Here is a 16,759-nt window from a genome sequence, read left to right as displayed (position 1 = left end):
GCCTATCTGGGCAGGCGGTGACCGCCAATGCTATGGAGGCTCCTCGGTCACCCCCACCTGGCTTCGGGTCACCTTGACCTGGGTTAAAAACACAGACGGAGGGTGCCCCGGTTCCTTTGCAGGGAGAAGTTCTTGAGGTTTAGTGGGCACGGCTGATAGGCTGGGGGCCAGGGCTACAATGACGATTGTGACACAGTCCCCTCCCCAAAGCGTGCACATATCTGCGGGGGGCCAAGTACAGAAGAACGTGGTAGCACCAGGACAGATAAGGTCCGGAGCTAAGGAAGCTGAAAGGGGTATGTAGATCAGTCTTGTGTTGGGGCGGGGGTATCAGGGAGGGCTTTTTGTCGGAGGTGACTCTCTGACCGGCCCCAGCGAATCCGTCCCAGGTGCTGGAGACACACAGGTACTTGGGGCTGCCTAGATGAGTATGGGGCAGGGGGGAGGCGGGCAGGGCCAGATCCACATGGAGCCCTGCGCATCCTCTGAGAAGCACAGCTGATAGGGGGCAAGGTGCTGGGAGCCCTCAGATAGGAAACAGCTGGTGGAGGGTGGATTTGACAGGATCTAGGGGAGACTCTGAAGCAGCCTCAGTAGCCCAACAGAGATAGGGCCTCAGCCGAGGCTGGACTCAGTGAAAGGAGGAGATGGGGACAAAACCCAGCAAGAGGTACAGGGAAGCATGCTCAGGATTTGGTACTTGGATGTGGGAGAGAGAAAAAGAGGAAGGAGGAAAGGAAAGGTCTTCTGTTTGGGGTTAACCATAGACTGCAGAGGAAGCAGCTGAAGGGCCCTGGAGAGAGCTCTGGAACCAACCAGAGACTCCGTGCCTGGAGGATAGAAGGAACACCCTCAAGGTGAAACCAGGACATTTATGGACACTGTTCAAAGGTGAAAAATAAAGTGTCCAAGACCTCTCTCCCGGAAGCTACCCCACTAGGCAATTCCAGAAGAGCACTCCACTGTTAGCAAATTGTGCTAGGAGGCAGGGGTCTCTGTGTAGCCCACAGACTGTGCCCATCACTTGAATTACTTCAGGTTAAACATGATAGAAAATACTGTTTTCATTTACCCCCCCCCCCCCCGCCCCGTTCTACCAATAGAGGTAGCTTGAAATACTAAAGCATGAATGTGGGCACAATTCAGCATCTGCAGTCCCTACCCCTCTCAAAGTATTTGAAGTCAAGTAGAGGAAAGTAAGGAGTTGTTAAGGATTAATTGCTGCTCTAGGGGAAGGGAGGGATACACTTTTAAAGGAGCAAGAAGTGCCAATCAGACTTTTGTTCTAGAGAGTGACTACTAAACAAGGTCAGAACAAACAGAAAAGAGCTGCTTTTCACCAAACAGCACTTAAAGCACTGTTCTCCGTGTGAACCTTAGCAAAACAAAGTATTTGCACAGAACTACAGGCTGTGTGTCAAAATGCATATCAAATAGGATGGCCAAAAAAATACCGACCACATGTACAACTCATTTCCGTCAGTACATTTTTCATTAACCCAATGATTTCCAGATGGAGGAGGGATGTAATTTTTAAGACCTGCCCCTTGAGAATTAGTGACTGAGGGGCAGGGAGGTAGGGGAAACAGATGTTGCTGAGCTGGCTTCAAGGAAACTTAAGTGGATTCACTGGGTGCTTATGTGTCAGGAGGTCTAACTTGAATCTCGGCTTTCTAGAAGTCAGAACCAAAGAAAATATGTGGAAGTATGTAGTCCCCATTTTTCTTTTTTTTTTTTTAAATTTTTCTTAATGATTGTTTGTTGAGAGAGACAGAGTACAAGTAGGGGAGAGGCAGAGGAGAGGGAGACACAGAATCCGAAGCAGGCTCCAGGCTCTGAGCTGTCAGCACAGAGGCCGATGCAGGGCTTGAACCCATAAACTGCGAGATCATGCCCTGAACCAAACTTGGACACTTAACCGACTAAGCCACCCAGGTGCCCCTGTAAATGGCAGCATTTACTTTCCTCTGGCACCTTATAGTAGGAAGATTCAGTAGGTGTATCTTTATATAAGTAACTTAACAGACACGTCTTTGACTATAGTTTTATAGAAATATTTTTCAAATGATTGTTTAACTGTTTAAAAAGCCAACAGCATGGTGTTTAATTATGATCTAAGGAAGTCCTATCTTGAGGAAACAGATAATAGGGTCTAGGGAAGTTGTTTCCTGCTAACACGGAGATAGAACTCAAAGGATCTGGGAGAATTAATGTTTAACACACCCACTAGCTCTTTCCCCCCCAACTACCAGAAGATTGAACTGAGCTGCTAGCAGGTGTCAGAACAGAGCAAATTCCTGGTTGAATTTTCTGACGAGTATCTGAAGTGCCGACTTCTGGTATTGATCATGCATACATGTTGTTTAGGTACTGAATATGCAGGTGGAAATATGAGTGTTATTAAAAAATTGAGTTGGCCCATGGATAAAAGAAGAGTAGAGGGAGTTGGTGGAAAAGTTTACATTCCTAATATCTGATGAGATGAGAAAGTATATCAGTGATTAGTAGTAAATAGTGCCTCAAACCTTCTTGCTCATTGTGCAAGACAATAGGGGAAAAAAAACACAGTCTACAAATAAAAAAATGCATTGTCTATGAATTACTAGATCTATAGTTTGGTGATATGTGTGGAAGAAGGAAAAGTAGAAACATTTTTGAAAATGGATAAAATGACATTTTGAGTCTATTTAAAGACAACAAGTCCTAAGAAGCCATTTCAGATCGATCATTTGGTGATGATGGCGATACGGGCACACTGGTGTGGCACAAGCTAACAATTCTGGCAAAAGATGTTTCTCTAAGGCCTCTTTTACCTTTAAGTCACTGATCTGAGGTTTTCAAAAGGAAAGGGTTACTGGCCCTGGGCTTGATAGAGCTCTTCACCTACAAGCCTTTCAGAGCTCATTACCAGATAATAGACTTCTTCTATTTCTCTTAAGAAAACATATCGTACGTCTCAGTATCCCAGGACTAATTATGAAATTTCTACTTAGAGAACACTTCTAACACCAACTGTGTGGGTTTTCCCAAGAAGCAAGTCTCCAGTTCTCTGCGGACGCCAAGTAGGTGTCCAAAAATTTAATTCTGACACTGTACCCAGAGTTAGCACAGACCCTACAGGGTGAAGGTTCAGTCCCACAAGACTGCTTCCCACTGCAGATGCCAGCCACAAATCCTAGGTTGTCGCCAGTTCCAGCGGACTACCAGTCGGGGTTCCCTCAAGTTCAATAATTTGCTTTAGTGGTTTACAGAACTCAAGGAAACACTTTACTTACTATTACCGTTGTATTCTAAAAACTACCATTCAGGCACCGCCAAATGGAAGAGATGCACGTGGGGAAGAGAGGGTATCAAGACAGGGCGCAGAGTTTCCATGCCTCCTCTGGGAACATTAGCCTTCCAGCACCAACCCAAAAGCTCTCCCATAACCTCTCGGTTTAGGGTTTTTATAGAGGCTCCAGTACATAGGGAGGATTGATTACATCGCCGGCAATTGGTGATTAAACCAACATCCGGCCTCTCTCCCCTCCCCTGAGGTCAAGGGCTGGGGTTGAAAGCTCCGCCCCCCTAATCACGTGAGTGGTTCCTCTGGCAACCAGCTGCCATTAGCGAGCTATCAGGGTGCAAATAAGAGTGAGGGCAGTAAGTAGTATGGACTGAGGTGTGGTTGAATGGGGCTTATTATGAATAACAAAAGATGCTCCTTCCCAACCACTCAGAAAACACCAAAGTTTTAGACGCTCTTGTATCAGGAACTAGGGAACAAAGACCAAATATATATTCTATCACAATATCACACCCAGAATCTTCCTTTATTATTGTCTGAGCAGATTAGATTCTCCCTTGCCTCTGCTGAAAATCTAAAGTTGCTTGCTTATAATAGTTTTCCACTCAAGTCTGAATTTTATATGAGTCTTCATCTCAGTATTACTTGAGACTTAAAAATTTTTCATGGAATTTTATGGTTTCCCAGAAATTGTTATCAAAGCAAAGGATTACCATTACCATTACCATTACATGATTCTCCAGTCCTAGCTGTATTGAGGCTTTTTGCTTGTCTGTATTAAAGGGAGAAGATCTCCCAGGTGTTTTAAGTAAAATCTTGAAACTAATTTAACTGGAAATGGTTATTTATGCTATCAGATTCACATTACACATCCAGTTGGTGAGTAATCAGACTTGAAAACCAAAGTGTCAACACTTGATGTAAATTTCAGAGGGCTGATCATTTTTTCCTAAATGGTTTTCTCAAGCATTAAAGTTAAGCAAAAAAGAGCTAACTATTAAACTATCCAAAACCTGGCTCCCTGAAATTACACAACGGTTATGACGCTTAGAAATTCCACAGTAATATGGATTTGTAACAAGTTAATTTGACCACGTTGAGGTAGCAATCCCAATGAAAAAAAATAGCCAAATAAGGAATCAATCTTCTTCATTCTTATTTACTGTGGCTGAATTACTGGCCAAGCTGTTGCAAATCCTGACTTTACAACCTCCTTTTATTAAGTCTGCTAATGGATATACAATATATATAGCTTTCAGAGGCCATCAAATTGGTTCCAAACACATGTGGGCTATAAGATTCTGGTGAGATAACATACGTACACACACATTCAGACATTCTAGGCAGGTCTCATCATGGAGGAAGATGAATATTAGAAAAAATAAGTTCTTTTATGCACCTGGATGCCCAGACACACTTGTGTTAACCCTAATCAGATGGCTAGTCCACAAGAATCTTCCCCAGATGACTCTGCCTGAAGGGCTGCAAAAGAAAATCAAGCTTGAATGCTTACACCCAAGACCGATTTTAATAAAAACCAGGCTTCTTGTAAACAAATGATGTAAATATCCTTAGTGAGGATATCCAGCCCCCACTTCCTACTATGTTCTGAGATAAGCCCTTTTAGTTACTTAGTATCTGTATCTGTAAAACAGAGATCATAATGGTGCCTGCTTCTCAGGGTTCTAGTGAGGATTAAATGCATTGAGTAAAGCTTAGCCCAGGTAGTGTCCTGGGTGCTCTCTATTTTCATTTCTAGTATCACCTTAGTCTGTATACTATGGATTGTCTAGAGGCCTTCAGTATTGTCAGTAGTTTAGGACACTGGAAATTTTACCCTGCAGGACTGAACAGTATTAATCTACCTAATGATCAAATGACAAATGCTGGCATTTGTCATTCCAGGCATAATTCTCATTCTAGGCATAATTCATTCTAGGCATAATTCTAGGCATTCTAGCCATAATTCAACCAGTGATAAGTCTTTTCTTTTCTTTAACAGAGAGCAACACTGTCCCAGAGCTCTTTTGGAGGCTAGGCATATAGTAATGGGGATCTAAACCACACACTGTTGTGTTGCAAGGTGCAGTAATATTAAGTGTGGGGCTCGAAGCACATCCCCTCCATCTAGGGACTGGACCTCTGCGTGGATGAGAGGCTCCATACTCCAGCAGGAAAGTCCCCATCCTAGAATGCAAGTCAGAGATGCTACAATCAACCTAGCTACCATCACATCATTGTCTTCTCTGCCCTTTATCTTAGGCTTTGTGCGTGTGTATGTGTGTGTACTAAGGACCAACAACTTAGTCTTTGGTAACACAATATTAACATCTTAGATTTACAAAATTTATAAATCCAGTAGTGCAAGTCTGCCAATTTTATGATTATTCAAGATTGTTTTTTGCAATTCTAGGTTCTTTGCATTTTCATATAAATTTTAGAATCAGCTTGCTAACTTCTACCAAAAAAGAAAAAAAAAAAAAAGCCTACTGAGATTTTGATTGAGGTTGCACTGAAACTATAGATCAATTTGAGTAATACTGACATCTTAACATTGAGTGTTCTAATCCACAGACGTGATTTATTTCTCCATTTCTCCATTCTTTCTGGGTTGCAGCTGCAGTTCATTTCAATTCCCAGCAATTTCAAATGTCCCGCTTAGGGATTTAAGCCCCTTCCTCCAGCCAGGCTTAGGGATCTAAAAGCATGAGAGGACAGGACCTCTCTCTGCTTTTCCAGATCGCCTGCAACTTTTCCTAGGCCACTGAGTCGGCCCCAGTCTACTGGGGAGAGGTGGCTCTGCATTTGAGGCTCCTCTGTGCTAATCCACCATGCTGCTCATACAGGGCTTTTAAAAGTTTGGTTTCTCCTGGTTTCGGAAGTTGCTTTGCCTGTGCATATGGAAGGCTGGCTTCTCTGCCTGCCTGGTCCCCAAAGTTGAAAATGCCACCGGGCATGAAAGTGCCCACTGGTCTTTGCTAACTTAGGGAAGGGATAGTCCTTCTCTAGAATTAATTCGTTGGGCCTCCTTTGCATCCACAACTCTCTGGTGGCTTCAAGAAAAAAACATAATATTTTAAAATATTATTTTTTCCAAGTGTTTTCTCAGTGTTCGTGGTAAGACCAATCTTTTGCAACCTTCCACATCTACCTGCAAAGAGAATCAAGATAGGGATTTTTAAAAACTGAATTTAGACAATCTTTTTTTTTTTTTTTTCTTCATGTAAGTCAACCTGTTAGGAGGAGTCTATACTTGAACTCTTCTCCCAACATGAAACACGAAAACCTACATTTCATGCTATGTTAGAACATCAGGCCCTAGATTCAAACAACTCAAATTTTCTCTCTCTCAGGGACAGAAAGAATCCTGGTGAGTAAATGGATTTTTTTTTTCTTTTCACACTATTTCAGATTTTGGATATTTGCATTTTCCATCAACATGTCAAGTGACATGATAAAACCAGGACATTCCGTTAAAATTCATCAGAAAGTTGATCCACAACGGGCCACTGCTAGAACCTTTTTCATTGATGCTTCTAATCAGAGCTTGACTACCATTCCACCAGAGATCTTCGACTTCGAAGAATTAGAAGAAGTGCATCTGGAAAACAACCAGATTGAAGAAATCCCCCGGGGTATTCAGCATTTAAAGAACGTCCGGATCCTCTACCTGAACAAGAACAAGCTGAGAAAGCTGTGCCCAGAGCTGGGCATGCTGAGCAGCCTGGAGGGCCTGGACCTGAGCGACAACCCGCTCCTGTCCTCGTCCCTTCCTGTCCTCAGAGGCCTGCGGGGGCTGCGGGAGCTCCGCCTGTACCACACTGACCTGGCCGAGATCCCCGTGGACCTCTGCAAACTCCTCCACCACCTCGAGCTGCTTGGGCTGGACGGAAACCACCTGAAATCTCTGCCCAAGGAAGTAGTGAACCATACCAAACTGAGGGAGATCTACCTGAAGCAAAACCAGTTTGAAGTCTTTCCTCCCGAGCTCTGTGCTCTCTCCAACCTGGAGATCGTTGACCTGGATGACAACAAACTAACTGCCATCCCACCGGAGATTGGGAACCTGACCAGGCTGCAGAAGTTCTACGTGGCTCGCAACAACCTGCTCCTCCTACCCGAGTCGCTGTGCCAGTGCAGCAAACTGTCCGTGCTGGATCTGTCCCACAACCGCCTCCACTCGCTCCCGCACTCCCTGGCCGAGCTGTCTGGGATGACGGAGATTGGGCTGAGCGGGAACCACCTGGAGAAGGTGCCACGCCTCATCTGCAAGTGGACCTCGCTGCACCTGCTCTACCTCCGCGACACTGGTCTGCGGGCGCTGCGGCGCTCCTTCCGGCGGCTGGTCAACCTGTGCTTCCTGGATCTCAGCCAGAACCATCTGGAACGCTTTCCGCTGCAGATCTGTGCGCTCAGGAACCTAGAGATCCTGGCCCTGGATGATAATAAAATATGCCAGGTACCGATTCCCTTCCCGGCTGTCACTGTGCCCTCACAGGGGCTTTTCCCGGCCTGAGTTGGTGTTGATGTCCTCATTTGGACGTGAGCGATCTTCTCCTCGGCGATACGTGGGGGAAATGAGACTGGGAGCTTAACTAACCCGTCAAGGCCACACACCTGTACGTGGCAGAACCGAGCTCCAACCCAGAGCTGCGGGGCCCCAGAGTCTACGTTCTTAACCAAGACCCCCTCTGAACAGGGTTTCCTCACACAGATTTCTTTCTGACACCTACAGCCTTAGGCCTCCAGTCATGGTGAACTGCAAAATCAGATTTGTCCCAAAAGAAACTCCCATGTGGCAGGGTGACGTGTTCAAAAATGTTCATAGCACAGTGTTGACAGCCCACGACAGTCATGGGAGGCCGTGTCAATAGAGCAATGAACAAACAGATTGTGCTAGATTTATAAAATTAAAAAACGAAAGGTTTAAGTGAACTGGAGGAGTATGTGCCAATGTGGACAGATCTTAAAATTGTGATGTTTATTAAAAAGGAAAGCACCAAGTTGCAGAACCTTACACCATTTATAATTTTTTAAAAATCTTTTTTAATGTTTTTATTTATTTTTTGAGAGACAGAGCACCAGTGGGGGAGGGGCAGAGAGAGAGGGAGACACAGAATCTGAAGCAGGCTCCAGGCTCTGAGCTGTCAGCACAGAGCCTGATGCAGGGCTCTTGAATCCATGAACTGAGACATCATGACCTGAGCTGAAGTTGGGCACTTAACTGACTGAGAGCCATCCAGGTGCCCCTCACCATTTATAAATTATTAATCACACAAAACTACATACATATACACACCTAATACATACTTTGTGGATATTTACAAATGTAACAAAAGTATAAAAATATGAACTAGAGGGGCCCCTGGGTGGCTCAGTTGGACTTTGGACTCAGATCATGATCTCCCAGTTGAATGAGTTCGAGCCCCCCATGGGGCTCTCTGCTGTTAGTGCAGAGCCCAGTTCAGGCCCCCTGTCCCTCCCCCTCTTAAAAATGAATAAACATTTATTTTAAAAAAATCATGAACTAGAAAAAAACTCGCTAAATTTTTGGTAGTGGCTGCCTCTGGGAAGAGAAAGGAAGTCAAGGAAATGAGGGGAGGATCCCAGGGGAGCTCAATTTTAATTGCCGTATTTGATTTTATTAAAAAAATCTTATTATTTGACTATAGTTGACACACATTCATTTTGTTTATTAACAAAAGATTTCGGTGGTGAGTACACATGCATTTGTTTTAATATTTGAAAATTTAAAAGAACGGTTCTGTTAAAAGCAAAAGACAACCACAGAGGGAGAAATCAGGCCATCTGGAAATCAACAACTGTGATCAAATAAGAGGTCTGTTTTTCCCGGCCATGGACACCAAGCTGCTGTGTTCACCATACCTTATACAAGTCCTAGGCCTTAAAGGTTTGTTGGGGGTGTTTTTGTTTTTGTTTAATCTCTTATTTGATTTTTAATTTAGAACTTTGGAGGGGCGGGGGAGATTGGTTGTTCTTTTTCTAATTCCTATAGAGTTTTAAAACTGCCTTTTAGGAAGTAACCATTTTGATGGTAATTTAGGATTTAGGAAGAGAATCTTGGACTTAATCTCTACTTAGGCAGCAACCCATTGTGGAGGATTTTAGAAGTTTATCATAGGCCCTCTGCCCATCCCCATTCCACCACTGAGGTAAGAAATTCCTTTTACAGTAGACAAAGTCTGCCATTCCACACTGGGAGTGAGAGGCTCAAAATATAAAGCGCCTTTGGGAAAAATAACACATCGACTTAATTCCTTATTGAGTCATGAATGATACCTAATCCTTTCCTGTGAAACACTTTAAGATATCAGAATAGAGGAAGGAATCACACACAGATGGCTCCTTAAAGATAAGCCTCATCCAGTACCAAGTTTTACCACAAATCAGGCTGCACTGAAATGTGGTCATGTTCAATATTATTATACTGAATGTGAAAATCTCTGTGTACCATTGCCTGCTATTCTCTAGTTCTTATGATGGTATTTCTGGGTTTTGTTTGTTTTTCTCATTTCCTGTTATGCTAATCCCTCCAGTAACCTCCCAGTCTGTATAATGACACGTGACCTTTAGGCCAGCTCCTTACCTCTCCCACCCCAAAGACTTTCCTGATGGGTTTCTGGCTCCTGGAGCCTGGCCAGTAGCCTTCTCTTGCCTAGGTGAATGCAAAAGTAGCTTTCAGTGTGTGTCTAGATGGGTCTTATTTGTGTGGTACATTTCTGTTAAGGGAGAACTCAACCTTACGATGAGTATAGTTCAGTGAGAGCATCAGTAATAACTGTCCTCATTTGACACTCTGTAGGTTTTCTATGCAACCAGATTTACTTCCACTGTGCTTTAATGTGACTGTTATGGGATTAATTATTGGATCTTGAATATCCTGAAAAAAAAAAAGTCTTTAAACATTCAATGTGCTTTGAAAAAGAAAAGCTAAACCTATGAGCTAGCTAAACCGCGATGTGAAATTACTAGGTTCTAATGAAGGGGTTAGATTGAAAAACATTTTCCCATTAGTTTGGATGCTTTGTGTCAAAGGGATCTAAGTGCCTGGTAAAGAATTTTGAAAGAGCCAAGAAGGAAAGCTTAAACAGCAGCTTCTCTGGAGATTGACTTTGAAAAATAAGTAAAGGAATAAATAAAACTATAAACACCTTATAGCATGTTTAGGAAAATGGGTGCTCCCCCTACCCAATAAAGAAAAAATATGAAAGATGGCAGGTGTGTGAGACTTACTGCTATGTTATCCCTCTAGGGGGCTTTCTTTTGGCCTATTCCCCAATTTATCTATCCCACCCATCCATCGAGGGGTCAGACTGAGCTGGACTGTAACCATTCTCATGAAGAAGAGGTGCTGGATTGAGGAACGGGTGGAGGAGAGGCTAGGGCTAAGACTGGGAACTGTGGGGAACGATTTCCCCATTAGGAGTAAAGCCAGATGATGGAAGGTGATTCAAAGTGAGTTAAGAAGCTCTTGAGCTATATAGCTGGGCTCTTTTTTCTCCAAGAAAACAGGTGTCTCTGTAACATAATAGGGAGACCATCCCACGTTTTAAGAATGAGATTTTTCCATGTGGTTCCAGAGTGCCAGAAAGAGACCTGAAGGTGAACATACAAGACTTTGACTTGACACGAGAAGGAAATCTGGTGATTAGAGGTCTCCATCCAAGTAATGAGCTTTTCATTCCAGGAAGTGGTGTTTAAATGTGTGCTGGATGGCTAGCTGTGGAATATATTCAACCATCCTATTAAGGGATTAGAATAGACGACCCTTCCAAGGCCTTCCCGCCCAGACAGTTGGGAGTCTCTGAAATGCCTACCTAATACCTGTAAAGGGCCTGTAAAACCTTGGGATTCACTGGAAGGCAGAATATGACCAGATAAAATCATAATAGTCATCTTCCTTGTTTACTTCCAACTGAGATTTCAACTGAAGTTTCTAAATTGCTGAGCTAAAGCCTTTCAGGGTGAGAGGTCATGTTTCTAAATTGATCAGTTCTGATAACTGAAATTGTTGATATTATAGTTGCAATATTATACCAATAACTTTAGTACTTTTTCAGTAATATCAAGCATTTGCTACCCTACCATTCAAAAACCTGCAATAAAGTAGGTTTAAAATTGCTTCAGTTTAAAGCAGTGCATAAAATTGAAGAGCAGAGAGGCTCGTCAGAAAAAGGAGGACTCCAGACTTTAGATCTACAAGTATAAATACTCTATATGCAAAGGTGTGTGCAAACTTTTCATCAGTAGGAATTGCTAAATCGCTGTACTTGATGTTTATCAATTTGCCTCAAAACTAAAAGCCCAATTTATTTTCTTACTGTTAAAAATAATTTTGACCTGAAACTTATCTTTTTGGAATACTTCTAGCTACCTCCAGACTTTGTATCCCTTTCAAAACTGAAGATGCTTGGATTAACAGGAAATCAGTTGGCTTCATTTCCAGAAGAAATCCTTTCTTTAGAGTCTTTAGAGAAATTATACATTGGGCAAGACCAGGGAGCCAAGCTCACCTATATGCCAGAAGACATCAGTAAACTACAGGTAAGCCTCCCCAAATGATTAGGCAAAGAAGTACATGCCCACTGATTCCTTAAGTTGGCTGATACTGAGAACACCCAATAGTGTCCCCATAGGCTGCATGTGGAATCATCCATACTAGATTTCCAACCCCCTAACAAGCAGCCATTATTCCACTCTGAGGCTTCCACTATTTTTCTAGCCCCTGGATCCATATTCAAAGAACATTTTGTTGTGATTGCCGTTGATTATGCTGTGCCATACTCCTCTTAACTGTACGGTTTGGCATGTTTCATTTGCAGAAATTGAGCCCCGCTGCTTTCCATTTAATTTCTAGCTTTTGTAGGAGGCCCCTGAAAATTGTACTATTTTGAAGTTCACATGGCTGGGAGCCCGCATTTTGGATGCATCAGCGTGACCTCCCTTCCTGCATGATGGCAAACAAACCAGAGTAATTTAACGTTGCCCCAGTTTCCTGTGGAAATGGGTCCTCAGCCCTGTGCTAAATCCTAACAAAGCAACAAGATCACTTCATTCAAAGGAGCCCTACCACTGTGTCTTAATCCATGCATACTTTAAAGAATTGATTTTTTTTTTTCCATGTCGGTGGTACTGCGCTCTTACTAATGATAAAGTAGGTGCGGGCCACGACAGACCCCCGCCCCTGGTTGTGGAACTGAACAACAGCATGTATATATAGCACAGGTGCTTCTCAACCTGTGGCACAGAGGTCCTCTTCCTGATTCTCCATTGCTTTGCCCTGTGTTCAGAACTCTCCTCATCATCTTGCTCCTTGACATGCTATGCCATGCTCTCTGGAATCTTAGGGTGACATGCAAACATTATATTTTTGCCCAGTGAATTTGCAAATAGTTAACTCATTATCTACACATTTTGGCTTCTCCTGCTTGAGCAGTGTTGGATTGATACCTGAGGCAATTTCAGTTCTGTAACACTACTATAGGCAGTTAGCTTTTGAAAGCGAGCAAATGATATATATACTTATATTATCAAATTATTTTTCCATAAAGTTCTTGTGAAACAAATGCTAGATTCCCATGTTTTCTTTTCCCTGCGTAGATGGGAACCATGTCCAATGGTTTTACCCAAAAATACTTTTATGTTTGGATGTTGGCTCTTTAAGTATGTTTCCCCCTTTATCCTAATGAATAGTATCCCCACTGAAAGAGCATGGGAATTCACCAATGATTCTGGTTATTAGAATGTAAGGATCATTGTAAGGATCAATGTAAGGATCATTATGGTCTACTGACATGTTTTTCAGAATCTTTTTTTTTTAATTTTTTTAATGTTTATTTCTGAGAGATAGAGACAAGTGTGAGCAAGAGAGGGGCAGAAAGAGGGAGACACAGAATCAGAAACAGGCTCCAGGCTCTGAGCTTTCAGCACAGAGCCTGACACAGAGCTCAAATCCATGAACTGTGAGATCATGACCTGAGCCGAAGTCAGATGTTTAACTGAATGAGCCACCCAGGCACCTCTGTTTTTCAGAATCTTAAAGAGCTGTATATAGAGAACAATCATCTGGAGTACCTGCCCACATCCTTGGGATCCATGCCTAACCTGGAAATTCTTAACTGCTGCCACAACCTGCTTAAGCAACTTCCAGATTCCATTTGCCAAGCACAAGGTGAGGAATCTTAGTAGATCCTCAGCCTAGTGGAGTGTGAGGCCAGCATGTCCCATTTCCTTGATTTACCAAAGGCCAATCTCAATGTTCAGAGAGCTGAGCCCTACCCTATTACCTCCTCGCAGGCCTCACTAGTGAGACAAGGAAGGCCAGATGCCTGATGAGCACAGCTAAGAACTTCACAAAGACAGTTAGACTGTTTCTTGTAAATTGAATAGAGGAGTAAGTACCAGCTGCTAAGAAAATTAGCATTCACCCAGAATGTCATCATACAACCAACACTAATTTACTGAATACCTACTACATGCCAGAATTTGGAGTTGGGGTCCTGTAGCAGATTTGCACTAGGTCACTAAGTCACTTGAATGAAAGGGAAAGTGTTGACCCTGAGTGATGAAACCAGCAAGGCAGGACTTTTGGGGCTGTATGATTGGCATGAAAAGTCCTATATGATTCATATTTAAACACCCAAACATTTTACGCTAGGCTAAACCAGTCTTTATTTGTACATGCATCAGTTCATCCATCCATTTAACAACCTTTTGCTGAGCTTCTAGGGGGACCAAATAAAAAAAAAATGTTTTTGCCCATAGTGTGCTGAATCTTCAGGTTTAGAGATAGTTTTCAAACTGTGATTCTTTTTCTTTAATGAAAAGAGGATGAAGAAATATGAGTGGACCCCAAGACATTCAAAGGTTAGAGGTGAGGGTGGGCTTGTTCCTTAGTAATGCTTCTGACCATACATCTTTATCCTGTCCTTGGCCCCTGGAGGAATGAACCATTATCAATTTTTTTTAGCATGTACTACTTTTCTGTCTCTCATGCACTGGCTCTCACAACCCTGAACTGTTATAAGGAAGAGAACTTGGTCTGCCTTATGAAATCTGTGTCTTTTGTGACACGACAGCACAGGAAACAAATATTTCAGAGCAAGTAGACTGAAGAGCGTACATTTTAATTTTGCTTGTTCTTAAGATAAACCTATCATTTAAAAAAAAAAAAACTGTTTCAGCTTTGAAAGAATTACTGCTTGAAGACAACTTGATCACCTGTCTTCCAGAGAATTTGGATAGCCTGATGAATCTAAAGGTTTTGACACTGATGAACAATCCTATGGAGGACCCCCCAGGAGAAGTGTGCGCCGAAGGCAATCAGGCTATATGGACGTACTTTAAGACAAAAAGAAACATGAAAATAATGGCAACAAAGGTAACGTCAGCAAAAATTCTGGATAGCACATTCACAGTTGCTTTGGAGAGGGGTTAATGTTAAATATATTACAAACTATTCTGGGGCTGCTCTTTACACATCTATACCTTGTCCTCACCGAGAGTAGAGCCTCTTACTTCCTTTATATCCTCAGAATTAAGCAAGAGAAACTTGGAATACCATCTCAGCATTTTTTTTTTGCATTTTTGTCCTTCACGTCTTTGTCAGATAAGGAGGCGACAAACAGCTGAAAGAACTCAAAACTTCAAATCCCCAAAACAGTCTAAAATTCTTGGACTATTCAAAGGACTGAAGAGCTTATATTAACAAATTTACTAAGCTAAGGCTGAAAAATCAGAAGTGAAAGTACTGATGGAGCAGGGGTGTAGAGACCAGAGTTCTTCTGTGCCATTAACTAGGATCGAAGGGCAAAGAGCCTTTAAAACAGGGAGAGCAAAGAATCTTGTCCTCTCCTTGCCCACCTCGCCCATGGAGACATAGGATACCCCCAGACAGACTAGGACAGGCCAGGGTCCACTTCAGTCAGTATTCAGTATTCTTTATTCAGCTGGTCAAGCCCCCATTGCCCCACAGCCTGATGACCACATTAGTCCTCCCATTAGTGCCCCCGCTTGTATAGCTGCACCCCCTACAGTATACCTTCCACTTGGCAGTCAGACCAATGCTGTTAAAACGTAGGTCAGATCTTATCACTGCTCTGCTGAAATCCATGATTTTCCTTTTTACCCAGAACAAGAGTCAGTCTTTGATCTCCTCTGTCAATGGCCCTTATCTGTATCAAACCTAACACCCTCTCTTCTGTGATAAATATTATGTGATACCTTCTTTCTTCTTCTGAAGTTAAACTCAGATAATATAACCTACCAAAACCACATAATTTTTTAAAAATGTTTATTTATTTGCTTTGAGAGACACAGAGAGGGGGACATGGAGAATCCCAAGCAGCCTCTGTGCTGTCAGGACAGAGCCTGATGCAGGGCTCGAACTCACCAACTGTGAGACTGTGACCTGAGCCGAAACCAAGAGTCAGGTGCTTAGACGACTGAGCCACCCAGGTGCCCCAACACAATTTTAATAAATGAAAATTAATGCCTAAGCTGCAACATAAAGGAAAAAGGAAAGTTAATTTGTATTATTTATTTTAATATGTATATTCTCAGGAATAGCTACACTGGAAGAATGAAAATAATATTTTTTGGATACTTCCTAAAAGTATTGTGAAAAACCATGCATCCTCTTGCACATTTTAAAATTGATATTTAGGGGTGCCTGGATGGCTCAGTAGGTTAAGCGTCCAACTTCGGCTCAGGTCATGATCTCATGGCCAGTGGGTTCAAGCCCTGCATCAGGCTCTGTGCTGTTTCAGAAGTCTATTTCAGATTCTGTGTCTCCCTCTCTCTCTCTGCCCCTCCCCTGCTTGCACTCTGTCTCTCTCCCTCTCTCAAAAATAAATAAACATTTAAAAAATATTAAAAAATAATAAAGTTGATATTTAATTTTTTTGCCACTAAGTTTAAATTATTGCAAAGGATTTACTTGCCAGTGAGTTTTGAATATTGACATCTTGAAATAGAGCTCTTAGATCAGTATCTTAAATGTATCCAGTGGATTCTAAATACCACTATGATTTTGTCAGTCACATCCATTTACAAAATACTTGAGCAAACTTATTTTCTAGGCAAAGATTTTATATCTGTTTTCTTCTCGAACATGTATGTCTATTTCACTTTCCCCTAAGAATTGATCTTAATGTTTTATACATGTAATTCTAAGTCATTTATAGATCATCTTTCATACTTTCAGGCAAAAATATTTATACAAATTAAGTTTTAAAATTAAATTTTTTTCTGTGGCCATAGTGTTTCTACATCCTGGATTGAGTCATATTACAATTCTTAGTAGTGTAAAACTGAACAAAACAGCATAAAATCCATTGCAAATTTTGGTGGTTAATTATTTCACCTATAGGATTTGGGGGAAGAAATACATACACAGATGAGAGACTTTTCCACATAGTTTATATATTCCCACATAAACATTACTTATTGCTA

General features: G+C 42.2%; 1 protein-coding gene across 5 annotated transcripts in view; it reads left to right on the top strand.

The window, feature by feature from the left end:
• Window positions 1-64: 64 nt before the first annotated feature.
• LRRIQ4 (leucine rich repeats and IQ motif containing 4) overlaps window positions 65-16,759 on the top strand; it is a 21,677-nt gene continuing 4,982 nt past the window's right edge. For 2 of the 5 annotated variants that reach the window (XM_042955345.1, XM_042955344.1), the window contains exons 1-5: window positions 65-296; window positions 6,698-7,745; window positions 11,678-11,851; window positions 13,340-13,478; window positions 14,491-14,687. In XM_042955345.1, coding sequence (XP_042811279.1) covers window positions 6,726-7,745; window positions 11,678-11,851; window positions 13,340-13,478; window positions 14,491-14,687 — 1,530 coding nt within the window. In that variant the 5' untranslated portion in view covers window positions 65-296; window positions 6,698-6,725. The other 3 variants (XM_042955347.1, XM_042955348.1, XM_042955346.1) reach the window with 3 other exon arrangements.

This window comes from Panthera leo, chromosome C2 (genome assembly GCF_018350215.1).
Source record: "Panthera leo isolate Ple1 chromosome C2, P.leo_Ple1_pat1.1, whole genome shotgun sequence".
In the NCBI taxonomy this organism is placed as follows: domain Eukaryota; kingdom Metazoa; phylum Chordata; class Mammalia; order Carnivora; family Felidae; genus Panthera; species Panthera leo.
Note: the sequence above shows the minus strand (reverse complement) of the source record. Positions and strands in the feature narration are given on the sequence as shown.